General features: G+C 34.4%; 1 protein-coding gene across 1 annotated transcript; it reads left to right on the top strand.

Annotated features, from left to right (window-relative positions):
• Window positions 1–1934: 1934 nt before the first annotated feature.
• LOC132613941 (putative MO25-like protein At5g47540) lies at window positions 1935–15039 on the top strand. Its single transcript, XM_060328247.1, has 11 exons — window positions 1935–2510; window positions 9883–10044; window positions 10316–10434; window positions 11094–11168; window positions 11407–11500; window positions 11944–12003; window positions 12683–12751; window positions 13766–13864; window positions 14382–14426; window positions 14517–14619; window positions 14708–15039. The coding sequence occupies exons 1-11, from the start codon at window positions 2391–2393 to the stop codon at window positions 14782–14784; spliced, it is 1023 nt and encodes a 340-aa protein (XP_060184230.1). The 5' UTR covers window positions 1935–2390; the 3' UTR covers window positions 14785–15039.
• The last annotated feature ends 2969 nt before the right edge of the window (window positions 15040–18008 follow it).

Raw genomic sequence — 18008 nt, 5'->3', positions numbered from 1 at the left:
TAAAAAAATATTTGTTGCATTTCGCTTCAACTTGTTACAAAATGAGTTAGATTAAATGGGTGGGGTTTAATTTTTAAATTAAATAATATATGTGTCCAATCAAAACAAGCCACGTGGCATTTTAAAATTGAAAAAATACCATCAAAATTAGGGTGTTAGTTTGAGGGGTATTCTTGAGCCAAAAAAATAGGTTGGGGGTATTTTTGAACCAAATAGGTGGATGAAGGGTATTTTTAGACCAATAGATGGATGAAGGATATTTGTGAGCCATTTCCATACGTTAGGGGTATTTTTGGACCTTTTCGGTTCCTTCTAATGAAGTGTTTCATAAGTGCTGCAACGTGCCATCGTTAGGGTAATCACTTGAGAAAAAGTTGCTTTATTGAAAATGACTTACTTAAATTTTATGATCATTGATACGGTCCAATTGCTAAAAAATAAATAAAGGCTTGACAAACAATTCTTAATGAAATCAACTTTTTTTTCCTTTTACTTCTCTTTATGTTGCTCCTTGTATTAAACTACTAATAGTCAGTTATAGTTGGTTACTGCTTAAAAATTCCTGACAAACTTAGAATTTATGAGACAATTAAATTTTGAAAATTATGATCCAATTAAATATCAAGTAGCAGTAGTAGTAAATTTTGTTGCTATAATATTTTGGAATTAAAAAGTTCTTTAGTAGGAAGACTGAAAGTAAATTGGTATTTTTCAACTATTTACCTTAATCACCACTATATATATTATTTTTTCATGTAACAATTTTTTTTCTGGGTTTACATATACTCATAATTGTTGTAATAATTAAAATTGAGAAAGGATCTTTGATTGAAAGTTCATAATGATTAGTTATATATTAGGTCGTATTTTCTTATGTCATTATGAAAAAAACCATGGAGATTCAAATTCAAGATTCAATACCCCCTTATCGTGAAACATTGAGTGGTCGTTTGGTTTAAGGTATAACATGGGTTATGCCGGTACTAATTTTTATACCACGTTTGGTATAAGGTATAGATTTATCCCGGGATTATTTTATACCTTGTACCAAACGTGGTATAAAAATTAGTGCTGGAATAACTCAACTTATATCTTCTTAACCCACTTATACTGGGATTATTTTATACCATCTTTCAGATAGTATAAAATAATACCAACAAATGGTATAAATTAGTCCCGGGATTGTAATCCCGGGACTATTTTGACCTCAAACCAAACGACCACTGATTGTTTATTGAACTATGTGAATTGTTGAAAGTAGAATACTCCAAATTCGGGAGGTCAACAGTTCTAGAAAACATTCTTGGTGAAAAAAAAATTATGAGTGAAGAATTCCACTGAATTGAATTGAGTGGGATAATGTACAATGCTCTAACACCCCCTCTAAATATGGATCAAACAGTATAACGATATTCTAAACCCAGCTCTAACATATTCATTTATGCTATACTCTTCCAATTTTATTCACGGATCAAAACATTTTTGTCAACTATATAATTATTTTGATTTTTCACTCAGTGTGTTACTTATTTTAAAGCTCGACTACTCTCAACTCGCATCAGAAAGTCAACATTAAAGATGGCTTCATATTCATGGCTCTCGGACCCCATAACTCTATTTGAGTATATTTTGAGAAATAAAGTGCTCCCGTAGGAAAAAAAAAAAAACAACAACAACTTCATCATAAGATTCGAATTCGATAGATCTGATTAACGATGAATACAATACTTACTATTTCACCGTAATCTTTTTGTTGTGACGTGTGAGCGTTCAGTATATAGATAAAAGAAAACATAATGGGAGTTATAATGGGTAAAAAAAAAAAAAAAAAAAAAAAAAAAAAAAAAAAGGTCAAATACAGTTACAGTACAGGTAACATTTTGGGAAGTAAAGCGGATGCGCAGATTTTACTATAGTAGAAAACTGCAAATACTCGTCGACAATTTTAAACTTACTCCACTATAGATCAAATCAAGATCAACTCTTTAAAAAAATTCACACCAAATCTTGAAAAAGCCATTCAAGAACAACTATAACAAGAACAATTCAATTCAACTAGTACTACCATCAAGAAACATAGGAAATACTTACCCACCATAGATCAAATCAAGATTATCTTCTCCAAATCCACAAACCGCACACCATGAAGTAGAACTGTGAGTTAAAGAAGAATAATTCAAGTGGTATCAGTAAAAGAAAACCAAAAAAAATTGTGTAGTTGAAAGAAAGGAAAAATAGGAAGCTGTATATCAAAACCAAAAGGGGAGAGAGCCTTAGAACCACAACAATCAAATGTGGTTCAAAGGCTCTCGTCCCCTATTATTCCAACAACAACAACAACAGGGACATCATTTAGAGAGAATAGTTTTGGTGCAAGTGATGCTACTAAGATGAAAGGTTTATTTAAGACTAAACCAAAGACACCTGTTGACTTTGTGAGGCAAACTCGTGAGCTTCTTGTTTATCTTGAACGTGTTCAAGATACTCGTGATGCTAAACGTGATGAAAAGGTTGGAGTTTTTTTACTTACATTTCTCTAATTTTACTTTGCTTTTTTTGTGTTCAGTTGTTGGGATGTGTTCTTTGAAATTGGCTTTGTTTGAGTTAATTCTTTTGAATTAGTTTGTTTTGTGATCTTTTTATGTATGTTGAGGGTGTTCTTGATACTCGCGAGACTAAACGTGATGAAAAGGCTGGAGTTTTAGTTACATTTCTCTAATTTTACTTGCTTATTGTTTGTTGGATTGCTTAGTTTGTGAATTAGTAAGCTGAATTTGCTCTGAGACTGAAGTTGATTGATTTGGTTCAATTTTGTTTGAGTTAATTCTTTCGAATTAGCTTGTTTTGTGGTCTTTTTATGTATGTTGAGGGTGTTCCTGATACTCGTTAGACTAAACGAGATGAAAAGGTTCGATTTTTAGCTAAATTTGTTTAGTTTGACTTGCTTTTTTTTTTTTGGTTCAGTTGTTGGGATGTGTTCTTTGAAATTGGCTTTGTTTGAGTTAATTATTTTGAATTAGCTTGTTTTGTGGTCTTTTTATGTATGTTGAGGGTGTTCTTGATACTCGCGAGACTAAACGTGATGAAATGGCTGGAGTTTCACTTACAGTTCTCTAATTTTACTTGCTTATTGTTTGTTGGATTGCTTAGTTTGTGAATTAGTAAGCTGAATTTGCTCTGAGACTGAAGTTGATTGATTTGGTTCAATTTTGTTTGAGTTAATTCTTTCGAATTAGCTTGTTTTGTGGTCTTTTTATGTATGTTGAGGGTGTTCCTGATACTCGTTAGACTAAACGAGATGAAAAGGTTCGATTTTTAGTTACATTTGTTTAGTTTGACTTGCTTTTTTTTTTTTTTTTTTTTTGGTTCAGTTGTTGGGATGTGTTCTTTGAAATTGGCTTTGTTTGAGTTAATTCTTTTGAATTAGCTTGTTTTGGGATCTTTCTATGTATGTTGAGGGTGTTCTTGATACTCGCGAGACTAAACGTGATGAAAAGGCTGGATTTTCAGGTACAATGTCTAATTTGACTTGCTTTTTTTGTTTGTTGGGTTGCTGAGTTTGTGAATTAGTAAGCTGAATTTGGTTTGAGACTGAAGTTGATTGATTTGGTTCAATTTTTTTTTTTTTTAAATCATTGATCTTGAATTAGCTTGCTTTTGTGATCTTTTTATGTATGTTGAGGGTGTTCAAGATACTCGCGAGACTAAACGTGATTAAAAGGTTTGGTTTTTAGTTACATTTGTTTAGTTTGACTTGCTTTTTTTTAGTTCAATTGTTGGGACGTGTTCCTTGAAATTGGCTTAGTTTGAGTCAGTTCTTTTGAATTAGCTTTTGTGATCTTTTTATGTATGTTGAGGGTGTTCAAGATACTCGTGAGACTAAACGTGATGAAAAGGTTGGAGTTTTAGTTACATTTCTCTAATTTTACTTGTTTTTTTTTTGTTTTGGTTCAATTGTTGGGTTCAACTAATTTTGTGTGAGAGTGAAGTTGATTGATTTGGTTCTATTGGGTTGATTTCATGAGATGGTCAGTCAAATAATAGTTATTTATCTCAGAAAGTCAGCTTTCTATATTGAAGGAAATTTTCGATTTTTTGTTCAATTGTTGGGATGTGTTCTTTGAAATTGGCTTAGTTTGTGAATTAGTATAGAGGATTCATATAGTCGACCTCGACTAATTTGGTTTGAGACTAAAGTTGATTGATTTGGTTCAATTTGTTTGAGTTAATTCTTTTGAATTAGCTTGTTTTGGGATCTTTCTATGTATGTTGAGGGTGTTCTTGATACTCGCGAGACTAAACGTGATGAAAAGGTTGGATTTTCAGGTACAATGTCTAATTTGACTTGCTTTTTTTGTTTGTTGGGTTGCTGAGTTTGTGAATTAGTAAGCTGAATTTGGCTCGAGACTGAAGTTGACTGATTTAGTTCAATTTTTTTTTTTTAATTATTGATCTTGAATTAGCTTGCTTTTGTGATCTTCTTATATATGTTGACCATGTTCAATATACTCGTGATACTATACGTGATGAAAAGGTTCCATTTTTAGTTACATTTGTCTAGTTTGACTTGTTTTTTTTGTTTGTTGGGTTACTTAGTTTGTGAATTAGTATAGATGATTCGTATAGTCGACCTCAACTAATTTGGTTTGAGTCAATTCTTTTGAATTAGCTTGTTTTGTGATCTTTTTATGTATATTGAGGGTGTTCTTGATACTCGTGATACAAAACGTGATGAAAAGGTTCGAGTTTTTACTTACATTTCTCTAATTTTACTTTGCTTCTTTTAGTTCAACTGTTGGGATGTATTCTTTGGAATTGGCTTAGTTTGTGGATTAGTGAACTGAATTGAGTTTAATGGATATAGAGGATTCATATAGCTGAACTCAACTAATTTGATTTGAGATATTTGGTTCAATTTGTTTGAGTCAAATTCTTTTGAATTAGCTTGTTTTGTGATCTTTTTATGTATCTTGAGGGTGTTCTTGATATCCGCGAGACCAAACAAGAAGAAAAGGTTTGATCTTTTTATTTTTGCAAAATTGTTACATTGGCTTATCTAAATGGGACCCGAATAGAGCGAAATATATAGGGAATTATATCTTCGATCCTAACTAGATTGGATTTGAGTCATAGTTGATGATAGATTGATTGATTGTTGGGGTAAGTCTTTTTGGATTGGCTGAATTTGTGAATTAGTGAGCTGAATAGAGCTAATGGATACAGAGGATTCATATAACCGACCTCAAGTAATTTGGTTTGAGAACTGAGCAATATATATAAGGAATTTCCCATTTCTTGCTTGGAAGAAAAGGTTTAATTTGTCTTGCTTTTTTGTTTGTTGGGTTCAATTTGCTAAGTTTGTGAATTAGTAAGTTGAATTGGAGGGGAATGGATATAGGGGATCATATAGCTGAACTCAACTAATTTGGAAGTTGATTGATTTGGTTCGATTTATCTGAGTCAATGCTTTTGAATTAGCTTGTTTTATGAAAATTCACAGAAATGGATAGCTTTAGTTGGTCCCCTTGGATCTGGTTCATTTGCTTGTTATCAAAATTTAAACTTTTAGAGTGTATTCGGGACGATGGAAAATGTTTTCCAAGAAAATAAGTGGGTTTCTTACTTTTTTTTTTGTTTGTGTTCGGTACGTAAGCAAAAAATATTATCCTAAAAGCATTTGTACATAATCTAGATAAATACTATGGGAGGAGTGTGTGGAGGCGCGCGGGGGTTGGGGGGGGGGGTTCTACGGGGGTGGACCCCTTCAGACCTTGTTTGTCAGACCCGTGATCTTCTTATGTATGTTGAGTGAGTTCCTGATACTCGCGAGACCAAACGAGAAGAAAAGGTTTTAAATTTTCAATTATTTTTAGTTGATGACTGATTGATTGAATGATTGTGACATTCTAATTTGTCTTGCTTTGTTGTTGGGGTGAGTTCTTTGAAATTGGCTTAGTTTGTGAATTAGTGACCTGAATTGAGTTTAGTGGATATAGAGGATTCAACTAATTTTATTTGAAACCCAAATAAATTGGTTTGAGTCAATGCTTTTGAATTAGCTTGGTTCGTGAGATTTTTTCAGAATGGGGTGCTTTAGTTGGTTCAATTTGGATCAGGACCGAAGGGGGCAGAGCCTCATTAGAACCACAACAATCAAATGTGGTTTAGAGGCTCTCGTCCCCTATTCCAACAACAACTGCTGTTGCAGCGGCGACATCGTTTAGAGAGAATAGTTTTGGTGCAGGTGATGCTGCTGAGATGAAAGGTTTATTTAAGTCTAAACCTAAGACTCCTGTTGACTTTGTTTGTCAAACTTGTGATCTTCTTATCTATCTTGAACGTGTTCAAGATACTCGTGATACTAAACGTGATGAAAAGGTTGGGTTTTTAGTTACATTTCTCTAATTTTACTCTGCTTTTTTAGTTCAATTGTTGGGATGAGTTCTCTGAAATTGGCTTAGTTTGTGAATTAGTATAGAGGATTCATATAGTCGACCTCAACGAATTTGGTTTGAGACAAAAGTTCATTGATTTGGTTCACTTTATTTGAATTAGCTTGCGTAGTGAAAATTTTCAGAAATGGGATAGCTTTAGTTGGTCTCATTTGGATCTGGTTCGTTCGCTTGTGATCAAAATTTAATTTTTAATTATGTAGATTGCTAAACGAGAAAAAAAGGTTTGAAATTTTCAATTTTTAGTTGACGATTGATTGAATGATGGTTACATTGTCACATTTGACTTGCTTTTTTGTTTGTTGGGTTTAATTTTGTTGGGGTGAGGCTTTTGAGATTGGCTTAGTTTGTGAATTAGTGAACTGAATTGAGTTTATAATGGATGTAGAGGATTCATATAGCTGACCTCAAGTAACTTGATTTCAGACTGAAGTTGATTGATTTGGTTCAACTTGTTTGAATCAAAAGGTTTGATTTTTATTTTTTGAAAGGTTGTTACATTTGTCTTCGTTACCAATTTTTGTTTTTTTATCATTGATCTTGAATTAGCTTGTTCTGTGATCTTGTTGTGTATGTCGAGGGTGTTCCTGATACTCGGGAGACTAAATGTGAAGAACAGGTTTGGATTTTCAGTTACATTTGTCTAATTTTACTTGCTTTTTTGTTCAGTTGTTGGGATGTGTTCTTTGAAATTGGCTTAGTTTGTGAATTAGTGACCTGAATTTGGTTTGAGACTGAAGTTGATTGATTTGTTTCAATTTTATTTGAGTCAATTCTTCGAATTAGCTTGTTTTGTGATAACACTACCAAAAAAAAAAAAAAATAGCTTGTTTTGTGATCTCTTTATGTATGTTGAGGGTGTTCTTGATACTCGCGAGACTAAACGCGAAGAAAAGGTTGGATTTTCAGTTACATTTCTCTAATTTTACTTGTTTTTTTTTCTTTGTTGGGTTGCTTAGTTTGTAAATTAGCAAGCTGAAATTGGAGGGTAATAGATATAGAGGTTCATATAGCCGACCTTGGTCACTCAACTAATAGTTATTATCTCAGAAAGTCACTTTCTTTGTTGAAGGAAACCGGAATCAAGAAGAAGGGTGACTTTTATTTGAGCAAATGCTTTTGATTTAGCTTGTTTTGTGAGAATTTTCAGGAACGCGATAACATTAGTTGGTTCCATTTGGATCTGGTTCGCTTGCTTGTGATCAAAATTTAATTATTAATTCTGTAGAATGCTAAACGAGAAGAAAAGGTTTGATTTTTAGTTACATTTGTCTAATTTGACTTGCCTTTTTTGTTAGTAAGCTGAATTGAAAGGGAATGGATATAGTGGATTCATATAGCTGAACTCAAGTAATTTGGTTTGAGACTGAAGTTGATTGATTTGGTTTTATTGGGTTGAAGTTTTCAACTTTTAGTTGATTATTGATTGATTAACTGAATGTTACATTGTCTAATTTGTCTTACTATTTTGTTGGGGTGAGTTCTTTGATATTGGCTTAGGGTGTTCTTTGAAATTGGCTTAGTTTGTGAATTAGTTACTTGAAATTTAGTGGAATGGATGTAGAGGATTCATATAGTTGACCTCAACTAATCTGGTTTGAGACTAAAGTTGATTGATTTGGTTCAATTTGTTTGAGTTTATGATCTTGAATTAGCTTGCTTTGTGATCTTCTTATGTATATTGAGAGTGTTCCTGATGCTCGCAAGACTAAACGAGATGAAAAGGTTCGATATTAAGTTACATTTGTCTAATTTGACTTGTGTTTTTTTGTTTGTTGAGATGAGACTTTTATTGGCTTAGTTTGTGAATTAGTGACCTGAATATAGTGTAATGGATGTAGAGGATTAATATAGCTGAACTCAACTAATTTGAGTCATTGCTTTTGAATTAGCTTGTTTTGTGAGATTTTACAGAAATGAGATAGCTTTTGTTGGTCCAATTTGGATCTCGTTCATTTTGTGATCAAAATTTAATTTTTAACTCTGTAGATTGCTAAAAAAAAAAAACTATGGAAGTAGTGTGTGAGTGTTTTATTGTGATATGCAGCAGAATTATGTTCAATTTGTTGGGACAAGTCTTTTTAAAATGGCTTAATTTGTGAATTAGTGACTTGAATTTAGTTGAATGGATGTAGAGGATTTATATAGTTGACCTCAAGTAATATAGTTTGAGACTGACATTGATTGATTTGTTTCAACTTGTTTGAATCAAAAGGTTTGATTTTTATTTTTGCAGAATTGTTACCTTGTCTTATTGTATTGGAAGAAAAATGAGACCCAAATGAGCAAAATATATAGTGATTTATATCTTCGATTCTAACCAATCTGTAATTGAGGCGTAATTTGATGATTGATTATTGGGGTGAGTCTTTTGAATTGGCTTAGTTTGTCGATTAGTGAGCTGGATTTAGTGGAATGGATATAGAGGATTCATATACCCGACTTCAACTAATTTGTTTCGACACATAGTTGATTGATTTGGCTCAATTTATTTGTGTCAATGCTTTGTAGATTTTTCAGAAATGGGATAGCTTTAGTTGGTCCAATTGGGATCTGGTTCATTTGCTTGTTATCAAAATTTTAACTTTTAGTTCTGTGGATTTGTTAATAGCACTAATTGACTAGGTGCATGAGTGTTTTATAGTGATATGCAAGAATTTTGTTCAATTTGTTGGGGTGATTCTTTTTGAAAATTGGCTTAGTTTTTGAAATCGTGGCCTGAATTGAGCGGAATGAATATAGAGGATTCGTATAGCCGAACTCAAGTAATTTTCTTTGAAACTGAAGTTGATTGTTTTGGATCAATTTGTTTGAGTCAATGCTTTTGAATTAGCTTGCTTTGTGAAAATTTTCAGAATTCGGATAGCTTTATTTGGTCCAATTTGGATCTGGTTCATTTACTTGTGATCAAGCTTTAATTTTTAATTCTGTAGATTTCTAAACAAGCTATGGAAGTGGTGGATAAGTGTTATATAGTGATATGCAGTACTGTAGAATTGGTAACTGCCATGGATTGGTTTGGTTCAATTTGTTTGAATGAATGCTTTTGAATTAGATTGCTTTGTGATTTCTTGGGAAATGCAATAACTTTAGTTAGCGCAAGTTGGATTTGGGTCATTTTCTTGTTATCAAAATTTAATTTTATTATGTGGAACACTAATTGCTAAACAAAAAATGGAAGTGGTGGATAAGTCCTTTCTCGTGATATGCAGTAGAATTGATTTGTTTTTTACGTTCTGGAATATTGTGATTGAATCATCAGTGACAATGCCACTATTTTTATATATTCTTAATAATTTGGGATAGATATACGACAATGCTGCTATAAGAACTATTCTTTTGATAAATTATGTTTAGTATAGTGTTTGTTATGCACTTCTCTTTTTCTGATGAAGTTATACACTTTTAAACCTTAAATGCTTATCTGCAGATGATAGAGTTAAGCAAGTCAATCCGAGAATTAAAGATTATTCTTTATGGGAATGGTGAATCCGAACCTCTCGCTGAGGCTTGTGCTCAGTTGACTCTAGAATTCTTCAGAGAGAACACGCTTCGGCTGATAATTAATTGTCTTCCCAATTTGAATTTAGAGGTAAGTTAACATCTTCTGTGAGTTCAGAAAGTTTTCTGTGAGTTCAGAAAGTTGCTTACGGTCAGATTATCTCGCTCTTAACATGTCAGCTGGGTCTTATTTATGGTTTTTTTTCTCTCGAGAGTGATCTGGTTTTGTTCTCTAATCTTTAAGATGACTCTACTACATTAATTGATCATTTCGAATTGGGGTTTCACTTCTGTTAAGCCTGTTATCTTGTTTTCGTCCTCTCCTTATTTTCCTATTAAAATGATGTCTCTCTATGCCACAGACCCGCAAAGATGCTACTCAAGTAGTAGCAAATCTGCAGAGACAGCAGGTTCAGTCACGGCTGATTGCTTGTGATTACTTGGAGGCAAACATTGATCTGATGGACATATTAATATTAGGGTAAGTTACAGTAGAGAAGTTGTTCCAAATGTGGTGGCTTGCTAGTATTTTGCTTTGTCCTGCATTGTCAAATAAGTCATATTTATTAGTTTTCCATAATCTTTAAGTTGTTCTTACCTTTACTATCTGACAGACGTTTCTAATCTGTATTCATGTGAAAGCTAGGTCAGATTATTTGGATGAAAGAAATCAATTTTTAGATATGGACTTTTAGACTAGAGTTCTTGTTATCCTTATACTTGATAAAAGAAGTTTTTGTATTCCTTATTTTTCGTTCTTCTTTTTTGGTGTCTAACCCTTGTTTACAGGATTTTCTTTTGTTTGAAAGACTTTCCTTTTTGGCTAGAAATATCAGCTCTACCATGATGAACTTCGAGAATTAAATTGAGATATTAATTTAAGGACAGACCTTATTTTCTTGATTCGTCCAAATGTAAGTATTTACTGGATGTTTATAATGTCATCTGCGTGGCTAGTCAAATTTTATCACATAAATGGGCCGAGGTAGTATTTTTCCGCTGCATTTTTGCAAGCATTTTTTCGGATAGCTTGTAGGAAGTTATTCTCTTGGGGGCAAAAGATGTTTCTGAGGATTCCTGTTGCTAATCTCCTGGCTGTGTGTTTGCTGACTTTCATGATCGTTTTCCCATGTCATCTAGATATGAGAATGCAGATATGGCTTTGCATTATGGTGCAATGTTGAGGGAGTGCATTCGCCACCAGAGTGTCGCAAGGTAAACCACATGAACCTATTTGATGGCTTTTTCCGTCTTTTAGTAAACTGTCTAGAATTTTTTTCTTTGCTCCTTTTAAGTTTATTGGTGTTAGGAGATTTAGTTATTTGACATACTGTTGAAGTAATTAGCTTCTTTCAGTGATCTCTTTATGGCTTGGATAGAAACATAAAAATGTAGCTCCATGCTACTAAATGGGTCTTCTTTTCTGAGAACTTGCATTTTCTTTGGTTTTTAGGTATGTCTTGGAGTCTGAGCATATGAAGAAGTTTTTCGATTATATTCAGCTGCCAAATTTTGACATTGCTGCTGATGCTGCTGCAACTTTCAAGGTTAAACATTGTTGATCATGATTCCAGAATGAAATCGTATAGATAATCCTGCTTCATGCAGAATTATCATTGTCATTACAATGTTGACCACTGAGCATTTCTTAATCATGCAGAATTATCATTATCACTGTCTGCTTCTCCTTTGCCTATCACACCTCATTAAGTTGGGAGAAAAAGCAGAAAGTGAAGCCTTTATGCTACTTTAAAGTAGAAAATATTCAATAAGAAGTAACTTCATTAGTTTCATGGGAATTCATTCACCATTGTTGTCATCCATATTTATACGAGAGAGTTTTTGTGGTATGGGGTGATTTGTTTCTCATAGAAGTAAGCACTTGTTGGACAAAGTGGCTCTGGAAATACATAGCTTTTGCTATTCTGTAAGAACTAGTTTATCATGACTACTGTGACATTATCCTGATTGGCTTGTAATTCTTGATCAGGAACTCTTGACAAGGCACAAATCAACAGTAGCTGAATTTCTTTCGAAGAATTATGACTGGGTAATGAAAGTTAATTATTTGGATAAGTGTTTGTACTGAACGTGTGCAAGCATATTGTTTTAACCACATATTATTTCTTTCGAAGAATTATGCTGCCTGCCCGTGGCTTTATTTTTGTTAATATACATATTTCTCTCAAGCTACTTCTTCAATACTAGTTGTGCTTACACTATTAAGTTCTTTGTTATGATTACATGATTGTGAAGTCTATTTTTTGTTCTTGAGTGTTTCGTGGCAATGTGTTAACCCCATGGGCAGTAGTATTATAATTTTAAATTGGAGACCTTATTTCTGTTTCTCCTAGTGTCTATTGCATCCAGATTTATTGAGTTGAGGGAAGGGGTGAAATTGGAAAGGATCAATTGTAATTATCTAACGGATACTGAAAATTGTTTTGCATCTTGAGGGTTAACAAGATTTTTGGATCAACTGCTTCAACTTCATTTGTTTTATTCCCCCCCCCCCCAAAAAAAAAAAAAAAACAAACTGTTGTTTATTTGCATTAGTGGGAGTTAGTGAAGTGATACACAGATGTTTTCAGAAGTTGCCGGGATACTTATATTTCCTTTGTAATAGCTGTCTCTAGTCATCTTATTGGCTTACTTATGAATGACTTGTTAGTTGTTCTGGAAAATAGATTTTTGTTGACTCATACACCCTCTTCTGGTTCTGGTTTCAGTTTTTCACAGAGTATAACTCGAAGCTGCTTGAGTCTAGTAACTACATCACCAGAAGACAAGCTGTCAAGGTAAGGGATTTGCTTCCTCTTGATGTGGGAATATTCAGTTTAATAGTATAGTTCTGGTAATTCTGGCATGAGTTTTGTTTCTTTGGAATCTCTCGCATTTCGGAAAGAATCTCAATGTAAGCTTGGGACATTGCATTATGAATAATTAATGTACAAAGTGCATTTCTTTCGTTAATCCTCCAGATCTTACACAAATGAGATGTTTTCCTGACTTGAATGTTGATCTGCATTTTGTGGAAGATTTTTTTTCTTTTCCTTTTGCACCTCTTTTCCTCTCAGGGATGTTCATTTGCACTTTTGATAACTCTTTAGAAAATACATAAGTAAATGTACATTTTAGGTTGATTATTATTGGGAGGGAATCCATTCATATTAAGAAGAAAATAGGAGGAAGTAGTTAATCTGTACAAGGCGCACACCAGACACTCCGAGGTGGAAACACCGAAGGGATGGAATGTTACTGTTGAGGATTTAAGTCTGCCTATAAGGTGGTATCATCATCCTTTGCAGTAAACTAAGGGCTTTTGAAGATTATATATAAAGGTGGCTGGCTACCTATGAAGCTCGTTTGACATAAAAAAAATTACAAAGAAGGGGATTGTTTTAATTTTGTTAATTGTGTTGAGAGGCATGCTGAATATATTACTTAGTTGTTGCTGCACTGTTTGGTGGCAATGCTGTGAAGTTTATTTCTAATTCCATGTGTATTGAACTGGGGTTATTTGTAAAGAACACTAGCTATGCTGGTCAGACAGGAGGGTGAAAAAGATATTAGAAGCATATGGAATGTCATTCCTGCACGTATATTTTGGGTTTTTATTAATGAAAGCTGTGTCAGATTCTTTGAAGGAAAAAGTTGAACCATTACATTTTCTTAAATATAAATGCAGATCTTTTGGCTTTTTGGTGTCATAGCAAATATGTATGGAACTTAGTGACTTTTAGCTTCAAAGATGCCACGTTTAAAAGTTTCTTCTTTATAAATCTTTATAAATATCTGCTTTACTGTCGCAGCTCTTGGCAGATATGCTGTTGGACCGCTCAAATTCTGCTGTAATGACACGTTATGTTAGCTCAAGAGAAAACTTGAGGATTCTCATGAATCTGCTCAGGGTATTGATCACCTTCCATCCTTCCCTCTTGCTCACTGTCACTGATTGTTTTTTCTTTCCTCGTGTCTCTTTCAATGTCCATTATTCTTTTGGTGCAGTTATTTCCATTTGCTTTCTATTCGGGCTTTACTATGCTTCTCAATATACCCTTTCTGTGGTTTGCTAGTTTAGGGTCAGACATGCATAAATGGGTGGAAAATGTGGTATCGGGTTAAATTTGGACGTTTCGACATGAGTTACTACAAGAATTGGTCAAAGCCAAATCTATACATGCATATTAACAGATTATGAGTCTTGATTTTTGGGTGACTATGGGTTGATTTTGGAGTATAATCTAACCTGTTAATATGGGAAAGTAGGAGGCTCTTTTTCCCATCACTCAGCTGACATGAATAGCCTAACATCAGCGAGTCGTTAACAAATGTTCTTAAATAGTATGGCTTTGATTCAATTTCAAAAAATAAATAAATATAATATTGCTTTTATCCGGTTTTGATTGCTGAGTTCCTCCTTGGCAGGAGTCGAGCAAGAGTATCCAGCTAGAAGCGTTTCATGTCTTCAAGGTACCCTATTTGTTTTGACATCCTTTTATATATCCACTCATTAACTCCATTTGTCAAAAGCTTTTTCTCTGACCTTTGAAAGATTTGCAGCTATTTGCTGCAAACCACAACAAGCCTCCGGATATTGTGAGCATCCTTGTTGCTAACAGAAGCAAACTTCTTCGCCTCTTTGCCGATTTTAAGACTGACAAAGGTACGAAACACAATAGAAAGGAACACACCATGTCGTGTGAAAGCACGCTTCATCGTTGTTGTCCTTACTCGTCTTTTCTTGTATGCAGAGGATGAGCAGTTTGAGGCCGACAAAGCGCAAGTTGTCAAAGAAATTGCAGCCCTTGAACCTAAGGACAACAAATAAATCGCAGCCCTCGGACCCGAGAAACGCTGTTGGAACTCTAGTTATTTTCTGAGTTGTTGAGCTGTGTTGTATCTTTAATACAAAAATGGTGTTTCTCTACTGAGCAATATTTTTATTGAATCTTCACCTGGCTTTTGTCAGTGCCATTTCTTCTCATTCATTTCTGGTCTTTCACATTACTGAATATAAAGTGTGTCATTTGAACAATGCTCTCATAGATTTGAGCTGTTTTAAAGAACTTTCTCCATTTTGCTAGTGTAGATTTGCCGAGGGTCTACCGAAAATAGCCTCTCTACCTTCTCAAAGGTCTGCATACACTCTACCCTTCTCAGACCACACTTGTGGGATTACATTGGGTTTGTTGTCGTTGTACTTTGTATATTACAATTAAGTTAAAAGGTGTAATTGAATGGAAGTAGAGATGCATGCATTATGTCAAAAGTTATAATTTTCCTTTTTTTTTTTTTTAACTGTTCTCCCTTTTGACAGTAAATGGACGCAAGATATACATATACTATCTATGTTATTATTAGCTTCTACGACACGTTGATAATGACACGTAGATGTTCAGAAAATTATTCATACTAAGGAGCAAGAAATTTTATATTTCAAATTTGGGTCCTAAAAACAAACAACTGCCATGTCATCAAATTGGTACTGGTGTTGTATTTTCGGCTCAAATGACCATGAAAGCTACTTATACAAAGTTAGATGATACTGCAACAAGCTCTAATCATCCAAATATAAGCCTGCATAATCTGTGGCCTTGTGCCCAAGTATAAGCATGCAAAATCTGTGACTTTGTGCTCAAGTATACGTATATATATAAGTTGTGGCCTCGGGCCCAAATACAGGTGTTCGACATTCAACACTTCGTATTAAGGGACTGAAAATCATACTGTAATACATGATACTGGAATACTGAATTCTACTGAAATACATAATATCGGAATACTGTATAGGACTAGACTGAGACATGTATTGATAAACTGATTATGAAGTTTGAAGCAGTAACTGTTCATAGTAAACTAAATTGTCATAACTGAGACTCATGGATATCGAACATGCGTCTATACTGATTACGCAATGAGTTCACAATATTCAAAAGTGATAATTATGAACAACTACGAAGTCATTCTTAAAAGAAAGAAGTTCTAGACTTTTCATGAACTAGGGCATAATCTCTATATCTGGAGAAATTCGTAGGAAATTCGTAGTAATCTTGACTAACAAGGCGTGGGGATGATTAATAAGGTTCCCACACGTAGAGAGTTAGCCTCACATATCTATAAACTCTCCAATCCAATGAATTATCTTGCTTCTCTGACGAAGAACACTCAAACCCTAGCTTTGAATCGTTGGAGAAGGATCACTTGTTATCCCTATGTTTTCCTTTAAGAATCATGTATTTAGTGCTAGGATTGATTAAGAATCGTAAAGATATTCTTACCTTGATGTGGGAGGTTGAGAGGAGAGAAAAATCGTCCTTAAAGGGTTTTTCACGAAGTTGGAATGTCTGAATGAAATTTCGAGTTAAGTGTTGAATTTATAGCGCGAGCACTTTGGACCACTTGGCTAGCCAAGCGAGTGCCAAAGCGCGAGGTGGACACGCTATGGGACTCGCTCAGCGAGCTCTATAGCGAGTCATACCTCCCTTTGAACTTCGCTCAGCGAGGTCACCCGTCCTATCTATACTTAACAACTTTGTTTGAAAATTTTCATTTTTGGACCCCCTAACGCGCTGAGCGCGTGCTATGGCGAGCTCTAGTCTTGCCTTGGAACAAGCTCAGCGAGCTACCCTGCTCATTTCATACTTAGCCAAAATTTTACGTCTTTTTCGACTTTGACGACCACGTTCAATAAAACGGGCATAACTCCTAACACATAACTCTATTTGACCTCCACAGTATATGGATGGAAAGGTATTTCAAAGGGCTACAACTTTCATGTGTTAAGTTTTCTCAAATTCCCAATGGATTTTTGTTAAATCAGGCTGGAAGACAGACCTATCGAAAATATTTCCGTCCAAACTCATCCCGATAGTACTTCACATGTCTAATGTCACATTAACACTCATTTAACATATTCACACCTAGCTCGGATTTACAGTGTTACAATTGTGCGTACGAGATGCTACATTATAAATAGATATTTAATCCAACAAACATCTAGCATAAGCAAAGCATAGAAAATATACTATGATTAAACAATTGATGCTTGGTAATGATTTGTTGGCTGTGTTTGGTCTCTCTCACTGGGACAGATGTGCTCTAAGGTTCCAGGGAATTTCGATGAGTGGAGCAGAGAGCAGTGTCAGGAAACAAACTTGGATAATTATAAAAGGCTCTAACCTGTTAAATCAGATTATTAAACAGCTGAAGATTAAGCAGTTCATTAGTTGGTCAATTACTATGTACCGTTGGACAAGCAACAATAGGTAAAAAAGAGAGTTTCGATCACTTCTTAGCAAAGAATGGCTCCCGTCACTTCTCAGGGAAGATGAAGAAAGTAAGCTCACAGCTTGGATAAATACATTCGGAACCAAAATTTAGCAGCAATAGATAAATTTATCATAATAAATAAAAGGTTACACGGTCTTCGAGAAATGTAAAAAGAAAAAAAAGTGTCACGATCATACATAAGCAAATACTAAGTAAGTAATTTAGGAGAGATCAAACTCTCTGTATAAGCAATTCCTTGCTTAAAGGTAACACATTCTGGCCATAGTCCTCTAGATGTGCTTAATACAGAACCAAAACATTCGTAACATTTGCAGCCTTGTTGCACTTCACCATCCGCAAACAAATATTTCGGTCTGCCAGAACTAAAAAGATCAGTATCTTCTATTGTAAGCAATTGAGTCCAAGTTTCCTTGACACCATAGTCTTTCATTACCCACAAATTAAAAGTGGCTGCCATTTCATAATAAAAACAAAGCATTCCTCTCGATACTGAAACGCCATAGTCGCCGAAAGATCTGCTGGGTCTATTGCACATCCGCTCCAGCAACGGTCTCTCTCCATACACCTCATTCGCTATACTAAATGAAACCACAAAATAATTATATGAAACATCCATACCAAGCCAATGAAGTGCTCCGTGTACAAATGCCAAAGAATCTATATCACAATCAATATGACCCCGTACACGGCCAGTGCCAAAAGGATATTTATCATTTATTCTCCGGGGTGGGTCAACAAAGGAGAATGGGTAATTTTTTTGAA

This window comes from Lycium barbarum, chromosome 10 (genome assembly GCF_019175385.1).
Source record: "Lycium barbarum isolate Lr01 chromosome 10, ASM1917538v2, whole genome shotgun sequence".
In the NCBI taxonomy this organism is placed as follows: Eukaryota; Viridiplantae; Streptophyta; class Magnoliopsida; order Solanales; family Solanaceae; genus Lycium; species Lycium barbarum.
The sequence above is the reverse complement of the archived record's forward strand: the minus strand, read 5'-3'. Positions and strand labels throughout refer to the sequence as shown.